A 15,949-nucleotide genomic window follows, 5' to 3' on the forward strand; every position below is an offset into this window, starting at 1 on the left:
ATCCCTGGTGGCAAAATGGCCTGACATAATGCTCTTTTTTTCAGGCCTGTCTTGCAGACGTTCTGAGCTTTCTCAGGAGTAAAAGGTGGAGATGGGCTTGTGTCTAGGAGCCACCCTTCATATCAGGACACACACAATCAATGTACAGAAAGACTACAGTATATATAAGAGCATGTATATAAATCTGTATATAAATATTGTATATAAATTGATTAATATTGTATGTAAATTGATTAAGATAACTTGAGAATGTATATACAGTTGTGTGTTAATAAATAAAATAAAATAAATAAATGTTGAAAATGGTTGAAATTGGAGACAGTTTCAATCAAAACTTTTACATTGTCAAGCGAGATCTGCGGAACTTTTTTCCAGTAGGGAATTTCTAAAGTCACAATAAAAAGGGCAGTGGAAGACAATGTGCGCCCAGTCTTCTCGCTGTGGACAAAGGCAAGTGCCATTGTTTTCTAAACCCAACTGAACAAATTTCGATTTGATGGAACCGTGCCGAATGACGAGAAAAGATGTGTAGATATTTGGAGAGAATCAAGTTGATTGCGGATGAGAAGCATTATCGATAAACTTGTATTGTAGGGATTAATGGAATTTATTTATTATTATTACTATTATATATATATATATTTGTAATAGTGATAAAAAAGAAAAGAAAGTTAAAACGACAGTAACTGCAACTAATATTTATGGGTCAATGCAGTTGCAAGCAATCATGCAATACACCCATAATGTCCATAAAATATTAAAATATTAAGGATAATAGAAAATTATTATTAGAAAAAGTGAATCAATCCAATAATAATACCATAAGAGACCTAAGAAAACGCAAAAAAAAAAAAAAAAAAAAAAAATTATTGCCTTTTACCGACAATCTAGATGACTTCAACTGGGGCCAACCACCGAGACTGAGGGCAGAAAACGATAAGAGGTTCTCTGTTTCTGTGATGATTAATATATGCTAAGTAATTTAAATCTAAACCAAATATAAACCAGTATAGGCCAAATATAAATCGAATGTAAATAAAATTTTAGAATTATTAGAATCAAATGTCAGAAATATAAGTAAAATATAAATGTAAGCATATATTAATCATCGTTGACCCGACAGAGAACGTAATTTAATGATTAAAATAAGATTAAATATAATACATACCACATATTCACCGTATCTAGGACATAATGCAATAGTCGTCAAAATAATATGTGCTGCCCCCTATGTGATGGATACGGTAAAAATAAATATAAATAAATAATTAAATTTAACGCAAAGGGAAACATGCAGATAGTAAGAAGAAAAACTAAAGGAGTAGGAATAATAGAACCTGAAGTCCACAAAGGCGAAAAATAGTGGTATGGATAAGAAATAGTTTCTCCCGACCTCGGATTGCCCTAATAATTTCGGAGAAATAAAAATGAAGAGTGTAGGACAGTTTAAAGACATTACAAGATATAAGTTGTGGCTCGGGTATGCCCGGGATCGCAAACCCGTTCCTATAGTAGGACCCTGAGCTGAATTTGCATGTTATCTCAGCGTGAACTTAAGTAAATTTAAATGAATTTAACTATATGAATATATATATACATATTAAAAAAAAATGATACACTGTAATTTGCAAGCCGGTGGGTACAAGTTTTCTACTCCGTAAGACACCAAGAATGCAAAGTGTATCCTATCCTATGTACATATATACATGGCACTAAATATGACAATTATATAGAAAATTATATTGAAACAATAGGTTCAGAAAACAAATTTTTGAAAAATAGGGAAATTATTATTAATCAACTTGCCATACAACGCTGTTAAGCCCGCTGAGCAGTTTTTATTACTATTGCAAATATAAGCAATTCTTAGACATTGCGATAAAATTATATTAGCACGCACTAATTTTGAAATATTAGATCTCCAGTTAGTAAAGCTGACTACATTAAAATTAAATGCGTCTCTTTTATTATATACGTTTACGTCTATATTGTTATTATGGAATATTTCTATATGAAAATCCAAGTAATTTGCTATAGTATCGGAAGTATTAGTTTTTTCTAATACAAGTTCTACTGGATATAATTTACTGTAATCCTGGACAAAATGTGGACAATTAAAAACACATAGATCATCTACGTATCTGTATATAAGTAGGTTATCTTGGAATGCTCTTTCTGTATAATACAGATAAAGGTTTGCGATTATGCTTGATGCTGGACTTCCCATAGGGGCGCCAGTCACTTGTAATTATAACGATGTTCCGTCATATACATAATTATTAAAGATGCATAATTTTATTAGAGAATCCCAATAGGTTAAATCAACCTTTATAGCATTTTTATTTTCCAAATATAGTTTCTGGAGAACGACTTTTAAATTATCAAGATTAATGCTCGTAAATAGACTGTTAAAGTCAAATGTCTGTATTTATGTATTTATATATACAAAAGATAGTTGTGTTTATTATATGTTTCAAATTGCCAAACTTCATAAATATAATCGCAATAGGAAATATAGTAAATCCAACATATATAAAAACAACCGAGAACATCTAGGAGACTTCATAGATTTATTCAAAATGTGGGACACTGATCCTACAAATATTAGTAAAATACATAACACACTTTTCAGTATTAAACTTAGTGTACTCAAAGCCCTAAATAGAAAAATAAATGATTATGTCTTTGCATCTTCTCACCTTTTGCACATTATATTAGATATTGTTAAATTTAGAATCAATATTTTGAATGTTGGCAAGCAGCCGGAAAACTCTGTCCTCGTCTTATACTTTCAAAATAAAATGATGGATCATTTGGATATACACAAAACTATTAATTTACGTAATGACTTGCTGCCTATTAATAACTTACATATTAATATCAGATTTAGATATTCTAAACCATTTGATCTTAAAGCGTGTAACTATAAAATAATAGCTACAAACCTTCACAATATTAACATCGGACAAGATACATGTGTTTGCCACAAACCTTCATTTCATAGATACATGGATCCTAACCATAATCACATTATAACCGGCAATTTAGATATAATCCCATATCCCGAACTTAGAGATATTTTATCATTGGGTTTTAAATTTCGACCTAATCTACCTATTAATAAATCTACCTTTAAAAAATTGTTATATCTAGATTTACTAAACTGCATAAGATCAGCATACAAATATAACATACCGGTTGAGGCATACCACATGTGGTTATTTACAATACTTAATATCATATCTAACAAATATAATCAATTGAAATTCATACAGGATAATCTATATAATACCAAATTAATAAATAGGCAGCTCAAAGATATACATGAACATTTTGTAATTACTCCAGTTGACAAAGCTGCTTGCAATTATGCAATCATATGTAAATCATATTATATAGAAATTATAAAAAATGAACTACAGTCTAGCCATACATATAAACAGATAACATCTTCCTCTAATATAATAATCAAAAAAAATTAATTGCATTGCATAAAAAATTAAAGTTAAAGTATAATAACATAAAATATCCGTTTATATATGGCATACCCAAATTTCATAAATCACCTATTGCTTTTAGATTCCTAACATCATGTAGAGATAGTTATGCTAAATTTCCCGGAAAAACGTTAGAAAAGTTACTTAAAATTATATTAAATAACTTAAATAAAACTATTATAATAAATAATAACTTACCAATTATAAATGCTCTAAAAAATAACAATATTCAACAAATACAAGCATTTGACTTTAACAGTCTATTTACGAGCATTAATCTTGATAATTTAAAAGTCGTTCTCCAGAAACTATATTTGGAAAATAAAAATGCTATAAAGGTTGATTTAACCTATTAGGATTCTCTAATAAAATTATGCATCTTCAATAATTATGTATATGACGGAACATCGTTATAATTACAAGTGACTGGCGCCCCTATGGGAAGTCCAGCATCTAGCATAATCGCAAACCTTTATCTGTATTATACAGAAAGAGCATTCCAAGATAACCTACTTATATACAGATACGTAGATGATCTATGTGTTTTTAATTGTCCACATTTTGTCCAGGATTACAGTAAATTATATCCAGTAGAACTTGTATTGGAAAAAACTAATACTTCCGATACTATAGCAAATTACTTGGATCTTCATATAGAAATATTCCATAATAACAATATAGACGTAAACGTATATAATAAAAGAGACGCATTTAATTTTAATGTAGTCAGCTTTACTAACTGGAGATCTAATATTTCAAAATTAGTGCGTGCTAATATAATTTTATCGCAATGTCTAAGAATTGCTTATATTTGCAATAGTAATAAAAACTGCTCAGCGGGCTTAACAGCGTTGTATGGCAAGTTGATTAATAATAATTTCCCTATTTTTCAAAAATTTGTTTTCTGAACCTATTGTTTCAATATAATTTTCTATATAATTGTCATATTTAGTGCCATGTATATATGTACATAGGATAGGATACACTTTGCATTCTTGGTGTCTTACGGAGTAGAAAACTTGTACCCACCGGCTTGCAAATTACAGTGTATCATTTTTTTTTAATATGTATATATATATTCATATAGTTAAATTCATTTAAATTTACTTAAGTTCACGCTGAGATAACATGCAAATTCAGCTCAGGGTCCTACTATAGGAACGGGTTTGCGATACCGGACATACCCGAGCCACAACTTATATCTTGTAATGTCTTTAAACTGTCCTACACTCTTCATTTTTATTTCTCCGAAATTATTAGGGCAATCCGAGGTCGGGAGAAACTATTTCTTATCCATACCACTATTTTTCGCCTTTGTGGACTTCAGGTTCTATTATTCCTACTCCTTTAGTTTTTCTTCTTACTATCTGCATGTTTCTCTTTGCGTTAAATTTAATTATTTATTTATATTTATTTTTACCGTATCCATCACATAGGGGGCAGCACATATTATTTTGACGACTATTGCATTATTAGCATTAGCATTAGCATTAGTAGAGGCATTTGATGCAAGAAAGCAAGCTTATGCAGCATCACCCAAAAAAAAAAAAAAAAAAAAAAACCACTTCCACTTCACCCCTCTGTTCGTTCAAAATACCTGTCCAGCTGAGCCTTAAACTTATTTAGGCTATCAACCTCCACCACAAGGGATGGAAGTCTGTTCCACCAACCAACCACCCGCTGGCTAAAGGCAAATTTCCGCACGTCTATCCTACATCTGTCTTTCCTCAATTTGAATTTATGCCCTCTCAGGTGATTTTTCTGAGCTAGAGGAAGAATCCCATCAGCATTGAGCATGCTTAAACCATTCAAGGCTTTATACACCTCTATCAGATCACCTCGCTGGTGCCTAGTCTCCAGACATTGTAATTTGCAAAACTTAAGCCTTTCTTCGTAAGAGCACCCCTTTGTTCCATTCACTAATCTTGTTGCCCTTCTCTGTACTCGTTCCAGCAGCTCTCCATCCTTCTTGAAATGAGGCCTCCAGACCTGTATACAGTACTCTAGGTGTGGCGTGACCATCGCCTTATACAATGGAATAATCACCTCCTTATCCCTGCTGGAAAAATTCCTGTATATCATTGACAATACTCCATGAGCTACTCTTGCAGCCCGTCTGCACTGCTCAGAGAACTTCATATCTGCCTGCACAACCACCCCCAAGTCCCTTTCATTCTCTACCACTGTCAGTGTTGTACCACAGAGTTGATACGTTGCTCTGGGGTTGCTGTTTCCCATGTGTAGTACTTTACATTTGTCAATGTTAAACTTCATTTGCCACCTCTCAGCCCATCTGCTCAACCTTTCCAGATCCTGTTGCAGCAGCATAGTGTCAGTAGTGTCCTTGACAACCCTGCCAACCTTTGTATCGTCTGCAAACTTGGACATTAAGCCCGATATACCATCATCAATATCATTTATAAATACAGAAAACAATAATGGACCCAACACTGAGCCCTGAGGGACTCCACTAATAACATCAGTCCACGATGAGCAGTGTCCATTGATTACCACTCTCTGTCTTCTCCCCCTCAACCACCCCTTTATCCATAGCAGCAATTTGCCTCCAATGTCACACTGCTCCAATTTGTGTAGCAGTCTTCCATGTGCAACAGTATCAAAAGCCTTTCTAAGATCCAAGTATATAATATCAAAGTTATTCCCTGCATCCAGTTCTTTTGTGACTGCATCATAGTATCCAATCAAGTTGGTCAGGCAAGACTTCCCCTTAACAAAACCATGCTGTGTCTGAGCTATAACTGAAGTCTTGTCTAAATGATCCTGCAGTGCTTCTTTAACCAGTGCCTCCATTAATTTTCCTGGAACAGAAGTTAAGCTCACAGGTCTATAATTACTTGTGTCAGCCTTTGATCCTCCTTTGTGAATTGGGGTCACATTTGCAAATTTCCAGTCTATGGGTACCTCCCCTGAGTCCAAGGAAGCTCTCATAATTATGGCTAAGGGTTTGCTTACTTCCTTTGCTGCCTCCTTTAATATAACTGGATAGATCCCATCCACCCCGGGTGCCTTTCTTGTGTTTATCTTCAACAGTTTCTCCTCCACTTTACTCCCAGTTATTTCAAGATTCTGTAGCTTACTGCTAGAGTTGAATACACCTCTGGCATTCCCCTCGCTGAATAACTCCTCATGTGTGAATGTCGATGCAAAATATTCATTTAGTTTGTTAGCTACCTGAGCAGGATCATCAACACTTGACCCATCAATATCAAGTGGACCAATCTGATTCATCCCCTTCCTTCTAGAGTTTACATAAGTAAAGAACTCTTTGCTGTTTTTCTTTGCATCCCTTGCCAAGGATTTCTCGTAATCTGCCTTCGCCTGCCTAACCTCCTTTGTAACTTGGTTGCATATCAACTTGTATCTATCATAGGCTTCTGTGTCATGTGTTAATTTGTATGTATCCCATGCATTTTTCTTCTCTGCCATATGCCTCATTAGTTCATCTGACATCCATTTTGGCCTAAACCTTGAACAATATTTCTTAGTTGGTATGTAAAGCCTAGTAGCTTCCAAGATAAGTTCTTTGAATGCTTCCCATTTTGAATTTGCTGTTGGTAACATCATCAGTTGGTCCCACTGTATAGAATTTAAATACTGTCTCAGTCCATCGTAGTCGCCTTTACGGAAGCAATAACCCTTCCCTTTACCCCTAATGGTAGTTACCTCTTTGAGTAAATCCCACTTCAGCACACTGTGATCACTGCCACCTAGTGGTTCATTTATCTGAAGATTCTTAATGCATGAAGAATCACTGCTGATAATCAAATCAAGAGTATTACTCCCTGTAGTTGTCTCCCGAACATGCTGATGTAAAAAACAGTCATCCAATAAATCCACAAAAGCCTTGCTAGTGTGTAAGTGACCAGCCCCCAAATTCCAGTCAATATCTGGGAAATTAAAATCTCCCATTATAAGACACTCTGATTTACTGGCCCACTCTATTTCCCTGTACAGTTCCTTATTATACTCATCAGAGTCATTAGGCCTATAGCACACTCCTACTCTCAATTTTGATCTCCCAATGTTTATGTCACACCAAACTGACTCCACACTGCACTGTCCAGCGATGTCGACTGGCTTCACTTCCTTGGTTTTTATGTGTTTCTTAACTAATAGCATAACACCTCCCCCCTTCCTATCCTGTCTATCCTTTCTGTAGACGTTGTACTCCCCAAACTGCAGTTCCGCATCCCTTATATCTGTGTGACACCACGTCTCTGATATCCCAACAATATCTGCCTTCGATGTTTTGAGCAATACCTCAAATTCATCAAATTTATTTACTAAACTCCTAGCATTGGTGTACACGCAAGTATACCTGCACCTGTTTCTATTCTTAGCTACCCTAATACAACCCATGTGTTTACTTGTGCCGCAATGGCTCCCAGCAGTCTCTGAAATACCATGCATCTTGTTTTTCAGGCTTCTGCTCATTCTAATAGAAGCAGTGCAAGAATCTCTTTCACCTCTGCCAGTGGCTACTGTCAATCTATTGGTCTTTGTCTCCCCCCAAGCTAGCAGTTTTCCGACCCACCTAACACTGCCTCGATAGCATCAGCAAATATTCTTGCACCCTTTCTATTTAAGTGTATCCCATCCCATCCTGTAGAAACAATCTCTCCTGTTAACAAGTACAGTCCAGGCTGAAAAAAATTCTACCCCTTGAGCCTTGCACAATCTTTCCAGGGCCGAATTGATCGACAAGGCTCTCATCATATACTCCCTCCTATCGTGTCTGGGCAGAATTGCAGACACTTTCAAATTCAACCCTAATTCTCGGCTTTTGTTCAACAGTGACCTGTACTTGTTAAGTAATTCTGCCGGTCTCCTACTCTTAATATTATTAGTGCCAACGTGTACAACTATATCACCTTTTGTGCCCTTAAAAGATGATATTCGCTCTACAACGTCATCAACCTTTGCCCCTGGCAGACATACCCTGGTCCTGTTCCACCTATCTTTTTTACAAAGCATGTTCCCCGTTTCCCTGACAATAGAGTCACCAACAACTACTAGTTCCTTCGGGACCAGCGCATTCTGCCTTGGGGGTTGTCTCTGTGTCACGCGATGCCCAAGTGCAAGCTCTGGCGTTGATGTGGGCAGCTGAGAGCTTGATGGGCCCCTCAATTTAGTTTCTTCGAGGGCATCCACCCTGTCCTTCAAGCTCTCATATAGGCCCATAAGAACGCCGAGTTGTTGCCTGATATCGATACACTCCTTGCATCGCGCACACACAAAGACATCCCCCTTGGCAGTATCATGTCTCGTACCCGATTGCTCTGCAAACATCAAGCAAACAGTGCATTTTATAAGGCTGTGAGTCAGAGGACAACTGCCCCCCTCAGTTCTGCTCTGAGCCACAGCACTTCCATTAGCTTGAGCCTTTTGCTTTGCTGCTCTTGTCTGAGTCATGATTCTATTAATTTATTAATTAATTATGTTATTAATTATACTACGTTTGTAATCTAAGTCGTTATATGTATTTATTTAAACGTACAATTTAACTGCTAACGAAGTTCAACTAACGCTATCTAGTACGGTATATCTAGTACGGTATCACAATGGCGGGAAAATTACTAACGGTAGTTACGAACACGTGGAAACCCTTACCGATACTTTTACAAGGCCGAGTAAAGAATAAATACACCAAATTAATCAACAAATCACAAAATAATGTTATACTACTAAATTTAAATCAAAAGTTTTATAAAAACAATAATTTCAAATCAATTATGTCCTAGATACGGTGAATATGTGGTATGTATTATATTTAATCTTATTTTAATCATTAAATTACGTTCTCTGTCGGGTCAACGATGATTAATATATGCTTACATTTATATTTTACTTATATTTCTTACATTCGATTCTAATAATTCTAAAATTTCTTAACTTTTTATTTACATTCGATTTATATTTGGGCTATACTGGTTTATATTTGGTTTAGATTTAAATTACTTAGCATATATTAATCATCACAGAAACAGAGAACCTCTTATCGTTTTTTGCCCTCAGTCTCGGTGGTTGGCCCCAGTTGAAGTCATCTAGATTGTCGGTAAAAGGCGATAATTTTTTTTTTTTTTTTTTTGCGTTTTTTTTTTTTTTTTTTGTTTTCTTAGGTCCCTGATGGTATTATTATTGGATTGACTCACTTTTTCTAATAATAATTTTCTATTATCCTTAATATTTTAATATTTTATATATATATATGTATATATTTTTTTTATACTTTGTTGCAACCTCCAGGGTTTCCCCTAAACGCCGATAAGGGTTAATGGGATTCAAATTATTATATTAGGGCCACCCGTAATTTCTTATTTATACCAGTTTATACATTATGTTTGTAAATTGAGTGTGTTCTCTGATCGATTAGCCTGTTTTGCTGGACGAAAAAAACCACAATTTCTGGGGAAGAAAACCAAAACCTTACTATCTACGCCTGAGACCGACTAATTCAGCCATGGAGTGGAGGGTTAATAGGATACAAATTACTGGCTTCCTTGCGTAGAATCTACTTGAATTGAGCCTTCTTAACTCCGTCCGGTTGGAAACGTTTCACCTGAACAGTGCACTTTGAGTCAGTTTGGTGTGAGATAAGCAATGCGAAAGCAAAAATAAGAGTAGGAGTGTGTTATAGGCCTAATGACTTGAATGAGTACAATGAACAATTGTACAGAGAAATAGAGTGGGCCAGTAAATCAGAATGTCTTATAATGGGGGATTTTAACTTCCCAGATATTGACTGGAACTTGTGGGTTGGGCACTCACACACTAGTCAGACTTTTGTGGATTTATTGGATGATTGTTTTCTGCAGCAGCATGTTCGAGAGGCAACCAGAGAAAGTAACACTCTTGATCTGGTTATCAGATCAAAGGAACCACTAGGTGGCAGTGATCGCAGTGTACTGATGTGGGATTTACTCAAAGAGGTAACTACCATCAGGGGTAAAGGAAAGGGTTTTTGCTTCCGTAAAGGCAAGTACAGTGGTCTCAGACAGTTTTTAAATTCAGTACAGTGGGATCAACTGACGATGTTACCAACAGTAAATTCTAAGTGGGAAGCATTCAAGGAATTAATGGTGGACGCTACTAAAAGCTTCATACCTATTAAGAAATGTTGTTCAAGGTTTAGTCCTAAATGGTTATCAAATGAACTAATGAGACTCGTGACAGAGAAGAAAAATGCATGGGATGCATATAAATTATCAAGCGACACAGAAGCCCATGGCAGATATAAGCTAGTTTGTAATCAGGTCACAAAGGAGGTTAGGCAGGCGAAGGCGGATTACGAGAAATCTTTGGCAAAAGATGCTAAGAAAAACAGAAAGGATTTCTTTACTTATATAAACTCTAAAAGGAAGGGGATGAATCTGATTGGTCCACTTTACATCGATGGTTCGACTGTTGATGATCCTGCTCAGATAGCAAACAAAGCGAATGAGTATTTTGCATGTACATTCACACATGAGGAGTTATTAAGGTTTGAAAATAGCAGAAAGTTATCAAATTGTAGCAGTGTGCTTAATGATTTTGTAATAACTGAGAGAAAAATGGAGGAGAAATTGTTGAAGTTAAACATAAGAAAGGCACCTCGGGTGGATGGGATCTATCCAGTTATATTAAAGGAGGCGGGAAAGGAACTAAGCAAACCCTTAGCCATAATTATGAGAGCATCCTTGAGCTCAGGGGACGTCCCCACAGACTGCAGATGTGCAAATGTATCCCTGTTACAGTTTATCAAACTGTAACAGGGTGCTTATTGAGTTTGTAATAACTGAAAACAAAGTGGAGGAGAAATTGTTCAGGTTAAACATAAGAAAGGCACCTGGGGTTTGGATCTATCCAGTTATATTAAATGAAGCGACAAAGTAAGTAAGCAAACCCTTAGCCGTAATTATGAAAGCATCCTTGGACTCAGGGGAGGTTCCCACTGACTGGAGATGTGCAAATGTATCCCCAATTCACAAAGGGGGATCGAAGGGTGACACGAGTAATTACAGACCAGTTAGTTTAACTTCTATTCCGGGTAAAATAATGGAGTCGCTGGTTAAAGATGCATTGCAGAATCATCTAGACATGACTGCAGCAATAATTCAGACACAGCATGGGTTTGTTAAGGGAAAGACTTGTCTGACAAATTTGATTGGTTATTATGATGTGGTCACAAAGGAACTGGATGCAAAAAATAATTTTGATTTCATATATTTGGATTTCAGGAAAGCTTTTGACACTTTTGCGCATGGAAGACTATTGTACAAATTGGAGCAGAATGGTATTAAGGGTAAGTTGCTACAATGGATAAAAGGATGGTTAAGTGGGAGAAGACAGATGGTGGTAATCAATGGGTGCTGCTCTTCGTGGACTAATGTTATTAGTGGAGTCCCACAGGGTTCGGTGTTGGGTCCACTATTGTTTTGTATATTTATCAATGATATTGATGAAGGTATATCAGGCTTAATGTCGAAGTTTGCAGATGATACAAAGGTTGGCAGGGTTGTTAATGACAGTCATGGCAGTGTGCTACTGCAACAGGATCTAGATAATTTGGGCAGATGGGCTAAGAAGTGGCAACTGAAGTTTGACCTTGACAAATGAAAAGTACTGCATATGGGTAGAAGTAACCCCAGAGAAACGTACCAACTATGTGGTACTACACTTAAGGTGGTAGAAAATGAAAAAGACCTGGAGTAATTGTGCAGTCAGATATGAAGTTTTCTGAGCAATGCAGACAGGCTGCAGGGCAGGTCATGGAGTTTTGTCAATGATATATAGGAATTTTGCTAGCAGGGAAAAGGAGGTGATTGTCCCTCTGTATAAGGCAATGGTCAGGCTACGCCTTGAGTACTGCGTACAGGTCTGGAGGCCTCATTTTAGGAAGGATGTAGATTTACTTGAGCGTGTACAGAGAAGAGCAACAAGATTGGTGAGGGGAATGAAGAGATCCTCTTACCAAGAGAGGCTTAAGTCCTGCAAATTGCAGTGGCTGGAGACTAGGCACCTGCGCGGTGATCTGATTGAGGCGTATAAGGCCTTGAATGGGTTGAGCACGCTGAATTCTGATGGGATCCTTCCACTTATTCAAATTACGAACCTACGGGGACATAAGTTCAAATTAAGAAAGGACAGATGTAGAATAGATGTGCGGAAATTTGCCTTTAGCCAGCGGGTGGTTAATTGCTGGAACAAACTTCCATCTGTCGTTGTGGAAGTTGATAGGTTAAATAAATTTAAGGAGGAACTGGACAGCCATTTGGAGGGAATGGTGTGATTTTTTTTTTTTTTTTGGCTGATGCTGCATAAGCTCCTACACTTGCTTGCATCACGTGCCACTGCTACTACTACTACTACTACTACTACTACTACTACCTGTGTTCGCAGCAACCTCAAGAGAAAGTTGATGACAGGACATCGTAGGGTTCATTCATACTGGTACAGCCAGATAGTGGTCTGTTCTGGTTGGCGTAGTCCTCGGACTTCTTTGGCCAGCTCTTGTTGTAATGGTTCCTATCTCCTGAAACTGCTTCCATAGTGCCGAGACGACAGTGCATGACAGATTACGGGAACGTGCCGCCTCCGCCTGCTGTTGTTATTAGGTTTTAGGAGCATTGGCGACTAAGGCCATATTGCTCAGTGTGTCTGTAAATTTCGTGTGTTCTGAGGTCGATTTTCTGTTTTGCTGGAAGAAAAATCCGCGTTTCAGGGAGAAAAAACCACACAACCCTCACCTGAGACTGACTAACTCAGCCACGTTGTGAAAAAGACCCATAAAAATTCCTCCGGTCATCAGCAGGATAAGAACTGAGGTTTTTTTCACCCTGTGTGTGGCCTGCGACTGTCTGGCTTCAAGTCGTCCATCGGCTTGCCATCTCAAAGAATCATCTAAACGACGGTGACGTTCCATTTTTATTACTGGAGATGTGGCTATCCCACTGAGTAAACCAATAAATGGGAATGAAGTGGTGGTGAAACGTTGCAACCCGCGTTTTTGTAGGCATAAGGTGCGGCGCTGTAGGGTGGTAGATCGATTGCTATTTGATAGCCGGAATTTGCATGCCAGGATGCCTATTATATCAAATTTTGCTTTTGGCGACACTGTTCACAATAAATTATTCATGAAAACATTATTTTCTGTTAATTTTGTCGAGCAGTGTATATATGATTTTTTTACGAATCTGAGTCGAGATCTTTGTTGCTCTTCTATCAGTGGCTTATAATAGTATCACAAATTTGCCACTTCCATAACACATGAAAGAGGCTTCCACTTTTAACAACAATTAGCCAGAATAAAAAATAAACATTTGGTTTGAATTTACCATATTTATTTATTTCATGTGACTAACCTTATTTATAGACCACAAAAAGGTACTTGTATGTTTAATTCACACGATAAGCAAACTGTGGTGACTATTTGAAGAACGGATGTCAACTAAGGCCTAAGTGGGTCTCACAGTCATGGCTTCCATTCCAGGGCTGCAGTTACAGACATAGAACCAACGAAAGCCAGTGATGCATGGTGCGTTGTCCTCTCTCCCTTGGAACCACAGAAATAAGAGGAACTATGGGAGGACGAATCATGCATCAAAAATTGCTAAGATCAGACAACAAATGTGAGTTTGGAAAATGCTTGGAGAAACGCGAATTACGCAAAGGAGTCGCCCAACAATGAATCTCGGAGAGGGTGCTGCCATGGTGTGGAGCTTCTTATTGCTTGAAATGCTTGTGTGCTTATAAACCTGACTGCAAAATCTTGATATGAGTTGTATGGTAATGCGTCCTGAGTTGAAGCCCGATAGTGCTCTGATCATAAAATCAGGCTTGTGCTAATCCGTTAGAGGATTGGTCTTCTTGTTACCGAAATTCACCTTTTGTTCACCGATGCTGTAGAACAAGTTGAATGATTTGATACGGGAGCATGGCTAACACGTTTCTCTTCGATTATACACTATTTCGAAGCAAAATCTGAGAAATACTAGCTTACAGAAAGTAATGGTACACCTCTGTGAATGGAGAAAAATGCATCAGACGGGAAATTTTGGAAAATTTACAGGATAATTACTGGACATTTGGGATAATGTTCAGTAGTTCAAATAATTTGTCCAGTCTTTCTTTAAATTTACGGAAAAGATAATTTTGTATTCGTTTCCACAACTCCTAGAGAGCTACATATGATAAATTTGTACAGTACAGTTCTAGCGCATAAGCTCTTCATGAAGTACTGCATAGAGCTGATTGACATGGCACAAGAAGCACCAAAACTGGACTGTGGATCAGTGGGTAAAAAAAAAAAAAAAATTCCACGTTAGGGCTACCCAAGAACAAACTCTTCTGCCCATATGTAATATGTCTTCAAACTGCATGCGTACTTTGGTCGGTTTGCTTGTTTTGCTGGACGATAATCCCGAGTTTCCAAGGGGGACCTTGTAATCCATGCCCAAGACCGACTAACTCAGTCACGGAGTGAAAAAAGCTCAAAAAATTTATGTCGACGAGATTTTACCCCGGGCCTTTCCATCCGGTGTGGGGAGGACGGTGATTATAACCACTGTGTACCCGCACGGCCTGAGGATCAGTGGAAAGTAATAAATAACAGTTCCCGGAGACTCATCCGACCAGATGTGTTGTCCCAGCTGTGAAGTTTCCTGGTGGCAGGAAACTTGTTATGGTTTGATCTTCGTTCATTGGTCCAAATGATTGGTTCATTGGAACCACCTGTATGAATGACAAGTCTCAACGTAATGCGTAATGTTTTGAATCCTGCAGATGACAGATTTATCCTACACCAGGACAATTTTATAGAACGAACTTCTACATCTAGCGAAAAAAAGTCCAGGTATTGAATCCAATACTTGTATTAGATTTAACCTATAGTCATTTAACCTATCCGGGCAGAAATCTTTAGATATTCCTTATTACAGAGAGTCCAGAAAATACTTAAAAAACACTAAAGAGAAATCCTAAAACATGATTAAAATCAATTTTTTTATGAACTGTGGCTTATTAACTGTAAAATTTCTTTTGGCGTAGAGAGAAAGCAGAAGAAGGAGTAGGTTCTGCCCAGGAAAACTATGTGCATGTGAAGTTAGCAATGATGTGAGTATTGCATTATATTCTTGGAAACTTTTACATTGAAATTTAGTAGGATCAACCGGTTAAACATCTAGTTTCCATTTCTTTTTGTACCATAGCTGGACCACATCTTCCACGATGTTCGACTATGTCAACCACATCCCTCCTTGCCTTCTGGCTTCAGCCATGGCAAGACAAAAATGGAAAGGATTCTCACCTCCAGTTAGCAGGTAAATAATGCAAAATGAACAGCCTTAACTTTCATGTTTCTTCATTTGTAAAAGTTTTTTGCCATCATTGTAAAAGAGTTGTATGAGACACGACATCTTAGCTCCAGGTTTTAGAACTTGAAAGTCACGTGGGTG

The 15,949-nt window shown here is 37.2% G+C and overlaps 1 protein-coding gene across 1 annotated transcript in view; it reads left to right on the forward strand.

Moving 5' to 3' along the window:
• LOC150080559 (uncharacterized) overlaps nucleotides 1–15,949 on the forward strand; it is a 92,610-nt gene that overhangs the window by 12,248 nt on the left and 64,413 nt on the right. The window contains exons 4-5 of the mRNA XM_090380735.1: nucleotides 15,543–15,608; nucleotides 15,704–15,814. Coding sequence (XP_090236861.1) covers nucleotides 15,543–15,608; nucleotides 15,704–15,814 — 177 coding nt within the window. The remainder of the gene's footprint in view (nucleotides 1–15,542; nucleotides 15,609–15,703; nucleotides 15,815–15,949) is intronic.

The sequence above is a fragment of the Mastigoproctus giganteus genome, chromosome 9 (assembly GCF_048544385.1).
Source record: "Mastigoproctus giganteus isolate SK-2022 chromosome 9, ASM4854438v1, whole genome shotgun sequence".
NCBI classification, from domain to species: Eukaryota; Metazoa; Arthropoda; class Arachnida; order Uropygi; family Thelyphonidae; genus Mastigoproctus; species Mastigoproctus giganteus.